The 8,472-nt window shown below is 41.8% G+C and overlaps 1 protein-coding gene across 1 annotated transcript in view; it reads left to right on the forward strand.

Moving 5' to 3' along the window:
• UMPS (uridine monophosphate synthetase) overlaps positions 1-3,513 on the forward strand; it is a 6,167-nt gene extending 2,654 nt beyond the window's left edge. The window contains 4 exon segments of the mRNA XM_017820949.1: positions 1-124; positions 820-995; positions 1,909-2,023; positions 2,826-3,513. The exon segment at positions 1-124 is cut by the window's left edge and continues 24 nt beyond it. Coding sequence (XP_017676438.1) covers positions 1-124; positions 820-995; positions 1,909-2,023; positions 2,826-3,007 — 597 coding nt within the window. The 3' untranslated portion in view covers positions 3,008-3,513.
• Positions 3,514-8,472: the final 4,959 nt, after the last annotated feature.

The raw sequence follows: 8,472 nt of genomic DNA on the forward strand, positions 1-8,472 counted from the left end.
TTGAATGATTTCACCCCAGAGGTAGTAAAGGAGTTGAGGACCCTTGCAGACCAACACGAATTTTTGATTTTTGAAGACAGGAAATTTGCAGACATTGGAAACACAGTGAAACATCAATATGAAGGTGATTAACATCAAGCTTGATTTACTGTTACTTTACTGCTGGTGTGTGTAACTGCAGTGCTGGCACAGGTTGCCAGGAGAGAGTGTGGAATCTCCAGCTTTGGAAAAGACTCAAGGGGTCAAGGGCCTGAGCAACCTGATCTAGCTTTGAAGTTAACCCTGCTGAGAGGGTGTGACTTCCTGAGGTCCCTTCCAACCTAAACCTTTTTATGAATCTGTAGTTGTGCTCAGTAAGTACTCCTGAGCAGTTGTCTCCTGTGAGAAACTGCAGCCTGGCTTCTTAAGGCAGCCTGCTATTATTGTGTGCTTGTTACAGCTTTCATTTGACATTGGATCTGCAACTGTAGAACTGCTTTTCTCTTTTGCTGATCCTTGTGTCCCATATGATCTGCATACTGTCTGGGAAGATAGCTCCTGTGACAGTGGATTTCTAGGCTACCATAAATGTCTCAGTGAATACTAAAGGTGAGATATTAGCAAGTGTTTGTGACAAGTAAACTGAAAGGTTACACTTTGTGATTATCAGCTATCAGAACTGTCTGATGAGACTGAACTTGCAACTGTCAAGCTTCAGTAGTAAAACTGTCTTTTAAAATGTGAGTGATTTAGGGTGCAGCTGGTTTTGTTTAACTTGTGTTTCCTGTTTAACAGATTTCTGGTGACTCTTTGTCCATGTCTTCCTCTCCCTGTTCCCAGGTGGTGTATTCAAAATCGCATCCTGGGCAGACATCATTAATGCCCATGTGGTTCCAGGCTCTGGAGTTGTGAAGGGTCTGAAGGAAGTAGGTCTTCCTCTCCAGCGTGGCTGTCTCCTGATTGCTGAGATGAGTTCCCAAGGGTCACTTGCAACGGGTGAATACACAAAAGCTGCAGTAAGTAGGCAGACTTACTTCAGGTTAAAAGCTTGTAAAGTGTGACACGGAGGTTTTATGTGCTTCTAATATTTGCACTTCCAAAAGTCCCTCCAGCTCTAACTATTATAGGTGTTTTTCCCTTGGAGATTCAGGAATCTGACAGTGTGGTGGTTAAAGGTTGCAGCTGTAAGCTAGTGATGTGAGGTGGTCAGAGTTCAGACTTGGAATTGTAGTAAACATGCCAAGTTTGCTATTAGCAGCCCCATTCTTTTTTGTTTTTCCTTTTTTTTTTTGTTTTTTAAGCAATGTTCTAATTAAGCATAATTTCTAATTAGTTTAAATTCATTCACTGTAGTATTTATAACATAGAAAGAAACATAACATTCCCTTTCCTGACAGAGGGGTGAGTATGGGCACTGAAGGAGAAAATGAGGCTGCACACACAGAGTTCGATTTCAGCACTTGTCCACCAACCCTTTTTGGTGTTCCCCTTTTTATTCATATTCTCTCATAAACAGCATTTGTTGTTTTAGTTAAGCGAAATTCCCAGGATCGTCCCAAACCAGTGCCGTGATCCCACACATTCACACTCGCATCATGTGGTGGCTGTGTTCAGCCACGGCAGAAAAACACGCGCTTATCAGGCAGGCTGGTTAAAGTGGTTTTCCACTTTGAGACATAACATTCTGTCTCTCAAAGCACTTAGCCAAGGTCGATCCTCCCGTTTGATTCCAATTAACTAAATGCAGGTGCAGAGTGACTCAGCTTGTTCCCACAGGTGAGTCAGCTCTGGGTGACTTTACACTGGTAATGCAAGAAAAGGTGTTTCTAACCCCTGCCTTGCACAGCTTAGTGTGTCAAAGGGTGGATGAGAAACAGTCCAGCTGAATTTTAGGTATATCACTTGTAACTCTTCACTGATCTTCTTCAGGTACAGATGGCTGAAGACAACTCAGATTTCGTTTTTGGATTCATATCCGGATCTAGAGTTAGTAATAAACCAGAATTTCTTCACTTAACCCCAGGGGTGCAGCTGCAAACTGGAGGTAACTTTTTCTGGAATATTTATAGTCTGTTTGCAAGTACAGGAGTGATCTGGCCTTCAGTGAAAAAGTGGCTTCTGAAAAGAATTTAGTTGCTGATTCTCTGTGGGAGCAGTCTGTTTGCCACTAAGGGCTGTCTTCCATATTTCTGGGTATGCTGATCCCTTTCCTGGGAGCTCTGAAAGGCAACCAGCAGGCTACACAGCCTGTTTTCTTGTTTTGAGGTCCGTGCATACCATAAAGCACAGTCCTGAAAACACGTGAAATGTCTTCAGATAGGTGTTAGATTAGATGTTAAACTACTGAGTAGTAGAAAAAAATACAACAAATACAGAAGTTCAGCTGTAAGACTTGTAACTGACACAGATGTGCAGTATCAATTAATTGAAAGTCTTCTACTGACTAAACAAGTTATCACTGAAGCAGATAGGGGAGATATGTTTCTCTGCAGTACTTAATTCTTGTGAAACCTAAAGTGAAGTCACAAGGTTTTACATTAATGTTTGGGGAGTTTGCCTGTTTTAAGAAGGCTGAGGCTTGTTTCAGTAATCCTGATCTGTGCTTCTTTGTGTAACTGCTCCATCTATTCTGATTGGTAAAGCATGAAAAAGGAGGGTGCTGGCTGTCAAATTTGATCTGTGTAATAGTATTTGTTGGGTGGTGACAGAGTTTCTAGTTATGTTTGTGGATTGTTAGGATTAGAGTTGGAACAGCATACCTGTTCTCTGTTCCAGCATGTCTTCGAAGATTTGTAATAGATATGGTTTTGTACAAACTAAAAAAAAAAATGGTGTCTCTGTTTCAGGTGATAACCTTGGACAGAAGTACCTGAGCCCCAAGGAAGTTATTAGTGAAAAAGGTTCAGATATCATTATTGTGGGACGTGGCATCTTGTCAGTTCCAGACCGCCTTCAGGAAGCAGAGAAGTACAGGATGGCAGCTTGGGAGAGCTACTTGAGCAGGCTTGGTGTTTGTGCAGAAGATTGAAAGCTGGACACTGTCCTAGTCCATAAGCAAAGCTGATGGAGCTGCAGCCACCGTGAGAGTTCCAGCTAAAACATCGACACTTCAGCCTGTAAAAAACTGCCCTTTTGGAGAAAAATCTGTTACTAAGTTGTTTTAATTGTACACACACAGATCAAGTTGTACTTGCCATGGTTGTTTTTTAATATTTGAGTTTAAGAACCCAAAACTTCATGACCAGTTTTTAGCCTTAATAGGCTTTCTTGTTTGAAAAATGTTGCACAGAGCACTCCAAGGGTATTTAGTTGGCTGTTGTTGCCTTTGTTTCTTTTCTCCACCCTCAAATTACTTCTGGCTGTGGAAACAGTATTTTGCCGTTCTTCATAAACTTCACCCTCACACCTGACCTGCTGCCTCATTTTCACAGGTTTATTCAGCTCTGCTGTTTCCAAGGAACAAGTATAGGTTTTAATGCCGTACTGTGAAATTGAGTTATATGTTGTTTAATAAATACCTTTTTTGCTACTGTTTTCCTATCACTTTCCTATGCACTCTTCCTTCTGTGGCAATATGAAGTACTGTTTTCAGAACCCCAGTATCATAAAAAATCAATCTGGTATGTTTGTAACTGCAAGAATTATCATGATTCTGTTTACAGGAGCTGCAAAGAATTTGTCAGAGCAGTTAGTTGTTGTGTGCTTAATTACAGTGGAGCTGTTGATTCCTCTAATGAGAAACAAAAATGTACTTTGTTGACCTTTTTGTGACAATAGGTGGAATACTTCCAGGATTTACTTTCCACTCTTTGCGATGAATAAGGAGAAGCAGAAACATCTTGTACAATTGGTTTTGATTAGAAAGTAACCTTATGTATATCTAGCGTGTATGTGGTGCAGATTGATAAAATTTTCATCCCTCTCAAGAAGTCCAAAACAAATGGTGATGCAGTTCTAGACTGTTGCTGTTCCAAAGCACACAGAGAAAGCTGAGTTCTTTTGTTAATACACTTATCTGTAGACTAGGGTTGACTGTAGTGAGAAGAGAGTTTTTGGCATTACTGCTGAACTTTCCACCAAGTCTTTCAAAATAGGAGAGTGGAGGGGTTTTTTTGATTGGATTAATCTATACAGTGTCTAAGACTGGGGGAAACCAGCTTGGATCTGAGGGCTCTGCCTTAGGCCTCTTGTATTAGTGACACTGTTCCCTGTTGGCAGTCAGTTTAGAAACACACAACTGAACGATTTCGTGCTGCCTGGGTGTATTGGGTGGGATGACTTTACCCTTTGACACTCCATGTGCTCTGAAAGTGCCCAACTCCCCTTTGTGACAGGGCTGCTTGTGTGGCTTATGATGGTTATTGTGGAGAAAATGTTAGAACTTTGTGTATGTGTGTGTGTGTTTTATTTTCCTTGGGGCTGCCAATTCTTCAGTGGTCGTGTATCATAATTTATGTTGGGAGAACTCCACCCTGGGGAAGATGGAACGTGATGATTGTGTTGTATGTTGTTCAGACGCCCTGCAACAGTCAGTCAGTCAGGATATTTCACATCTGCTTCTAAGAAATTCCAGTCCTCCAAAGTGAACAGAGGATTTGGGATTTGTTTGCTTTCTCATTATCCTGGCCTTGAGGCCTGTAGCAGAAACAAAACTTTCTCACGTAAACTATTTTGCAGAAAATAACTTTTTCCACCAGAGGGAGCTGAGACTCTGTTTTTCAGGAGCGTTGAGGTCCTCCTGGCTCTTTTATAGCTAATAGTTTCCAACGATGATACCACCTCTAGATATCCTTAAGATGAAAAAACATCTGGTTTTCAACAAGTCATACCCTTGCTGTTTTTCAAACATTTAATATGCATTTAAATATCATATGAAAAGATAAAACAGTAGTCTAAAACTCATTTAAAACAGTAGTTTATCCAAGAGCTGCCTCAGGCTGAAGCTCAGCACTGTGTGTTGTTGTAGGCTTGCTGTTACAGCGCAAGCAGAATTTCATGAGTTCAGTATTTTCCACTAACTCTGCTGAATTGTGTTTGAGTGTGTGGCTGATATCCACACAGCTAAATCCCTGAGCAGGCTCTTTGGAGAGCTGGTTTATCAGGCCTCTAGCTGAAAAAATAGCAACTGGATTTGGAAAGATGGAGGTGATCTAATATCCAGTCACTTCTAGAGGATATGCGCAACTTCTTGCTTTATAAAACAAGTTCTGAGGAACGGATCAATTGGGAAGCTTCAGTTCACAGTCCTTCTTTGTGCACTCCAGAGAGAACTGTACTCTGGCACTTCATTTGACACCAATGCCGCAAACATTTCAATTAGTAAAACAAAAACCTGCTACCTCCTATATGCATTCTCCTGTCAGAATGATTATAGTAAACAAGTGTGTGCACTTCCTTTGAGGCACCTGAAAGTGATTAAAAATCCATTTCAAATTAAGAACAAATGTTAATTTCCTTGCTTGCCCCTGCTGCTCACATTCACTGCGTAGTTCCTGCTGTTGGTCCCAACTGTTCCTAACATGGGAACTAGGTCACAATTTACAAAACTCATTTGCATCATAATATATGAATCTGAAAGTCTCACAGTTCTGTGATCTGATTGAGTCTGTGGTAGAGGCATAAGGCTATATGTAAGTTGCTGTGTTTCATATTATCTGGCAAGTAGGCATTTATATGAAATTGTGATGCTTAATCCACTCTGGAATATGGTTTATAACAGAATAATTAAAGGATGTCACACTTTTCATAGTGAAATAAGGCTGTAACCAAGCGTTGCCAGTGCTTGCAGCAGAAAACAGGCTGTCTTTCTGCAATTTCTGAGCAGCAGTTTCTGAGGTCTGTTTGAAGGACCAACACAAGCTGGAACCACTAAGGAATTGTTACGTAGCTTTTGATATTTGTACATAAAGTTCACTCTGTCTCTCTGAGGTTGTGGGTATCTGTGTATAGCACAAGGAGTGTTGTGACAAGAGAACCCAGCCTGGGCACTTTAATCAGTATAACTGCGTAAGAACAGTGCTTTACTTGGACTTAAAATTCCTGTGAAATCTTGATAAACCCAGCGCTGAACTAAAACCAGCCAAGTTAAAACTTTTGTCTTTAAAAGTATGATTTGTATGTCACAGTATCAACATTGCTTTATTAACCAATAACTGACAGGTCACATTTTAGTTTCCATAGCCTTGTCTATGAAAATTTGAGACTTAATCCCAGAAAAATAACTGAATCACTTCCTATGTAGAAAGCCTGTTGCTGGGGATTTTTTTAGTAAGAGACACAAACATGGCATTTAGGGAATAGCACTAAAGGAATGTGAAAGACCCAGAGGAAGTTTGTTTCCAGATCTGACTTTTGGAGGTCACTGTCTCAGGGAATGGTCTGTTTTGGAAAGCTTGTAACTGGGCTGTGGGCTAGATGGGCTGGATGGTTTGTTTGTTTGTTTGTTTGTTTGTGATCACACTGGTGGTTCTTGGTCGGCCTGTACCACTGTGACAAGTACAGCTTCCAAGTTCGAATGCTGTAGGAAATTAAAACTCAGCCTGGTGCCTTTTCCAGCTTCAGGTTTTCTTCTAACTCCTTTGGCAGGGATTTGCAGGCTGGGAGAGGACACCTTGCCTGTGTGTCTGGGCTGACTTTGTCCTCAGTCCTGGTTCTGTTTCTGCATGACCCATGTGCTTTTCTGAACATTTTCCCATTAGCTGGTGCCAGCCACAGTCAGGCTGTGAAAGTGCAGGGCTGTGGTGGAGGCTGTGGCCAGCATGGAGAACAGGAGGAAGCCTGAACAAGGCTGTAACTGCACATGGACTCAGGAACAGAAACATGATGGCATGATGTCACAGGCTGTGTTTAGCCCAAATAGGTATTGCAGGAGGAGAAGCTAAACAGTACAGTCACTTTTGATCCACTCCTGAACAACTAATAGTAGCTATGCAAAAGATACTTTGACAAACAGGACTATTTAGACAGGGAAATTCTGCAGTGTTCCCTGCAAGTGATCATTTCTGCTTTGCTAAGGGGTATCATTTTAGGCTGATGATGGAAACAGCCATAAAGGTGACCTGGTTATAAGGGGGAAAATATTGAACCAAAGAAGATCTCTGCTCAAATACTGACAGAGAAAATGCCTGCCACCCTGGGAAACAGGCCTGGGAACCAGAAGCATCCTTGAGAAGTGCAGCTGGCACTTTTGAAGTGCAGCTAGGTACTGAGAAACCAAAGATATCCAGAGATACCATTGATAAGTGCAAAAACAGTACAGCAACTTATCGTCTGGGAAGGCAAAAAACAACTCTGGAAAAGGAGGAAAACATTCTGAGAAAGGAAGAGTTGGTAACTGCAATTGGCTGTTCTAACTCACAGAACAGAAAAACAGCCTGATGAAACAAAAACTGGTCTGAGAGAATGGAAAACATCACCAGTTATTGGCTACGCCAGGTGAAAAATAGAAATTGGCAGCATCTATTGGCTGTGCCAGGTGGTGGTGCTCCTACACCCCTTTATGTCTCCATGGTATAAAAAGGACTTATTTTTTACCTTTGCTGCACAGAAACCCTTTTTGTCCATGAGATTTCTTCGGCACAGCAGACCCTCATCAGGGACACCAGGCTGACTCCAGGGACACCAGGCTCCACGATGAGGATCGTCGTCCCCGTGAGACCTCATACACTGTCGGCTGGACCCACTTCTGGAAGGGGTTTGATTGCCCTTACTGCTAGGATTGGTTTGGTGAGCACTTGGTACAGGTAACATTTTTAATATATATCTTTATATAAAGGTCTGCATGTTAGTAATTACTGATAAGTGCATTTCCTGCTTTACTAGTAGTAATTCTGCAGTAATTTGTAATACTGAAATATAGACTTGCTGCTAGTATTGATTGCAGCTGCTGTGGAAATATATATGTCTGCTTTCTGGTAGTAATTTGTAGTAACTTGTAGAGTAGATATACTTGTTTTGCCAAGTGTAACTATAATTGCCTTGATAGTAGTAAACTGTAATGAACAAGAGAACATAGGTAATAAATCCTCCATGTCTCTGTGCATGACAGAGTCAGTCAAACCTACAAACAGTTGCAATCTTTGCATGCTCACAGGCCATGTAGCCCTTCTGGGCTGTGGCATTAATTCGTGTCAGAAGTGGGGCTCTGTGATGCACGGGTCATGGATCATTGGGAAAAGGCAGTAGAAGAGCAGTGAAAATAGCAAGAGATTTGTGGAAAACTCCTGTGTGGGACAGGGATAGCGTGTCTGAGAATTGGTTGACTTGGGAAAGGCTGTGAGCTGAGTTTCGGAGGTGGCAGGACACTCAAATGCAAAGCAGAGAACAGCAAGGGGCCCTTCATCAGGCTTCTCACAGAGGCATCAGAGGCTGTGGGTGCTTTCTTTAGCAGTGCTAGGCAGGAACTGGGACCTTTGCAGCAAGCTAAGGATGCAGAAGTGCAAGCAGTTGCCTTTGAATCCTACTGTTTTGTTGCAAACCAATTATTCAGTGAGA

Source organism: Lepidothrix coronata, unplaced genomic scaffold, assembly GCF_001604755.1.
Source record: "Lepidothrix coronata isolate B3197 unplaced genomic scaffold, Lepidothrix_coronata-1.0 Scaffold86, whole genome shotgun sequence".
Classification (NCBI taxonomy): Eukaryota; Metazoa; Chordata; class Aves; order Passeriformes; family Pipridae; genus Lepidothrix; species Lepidothrix coronata.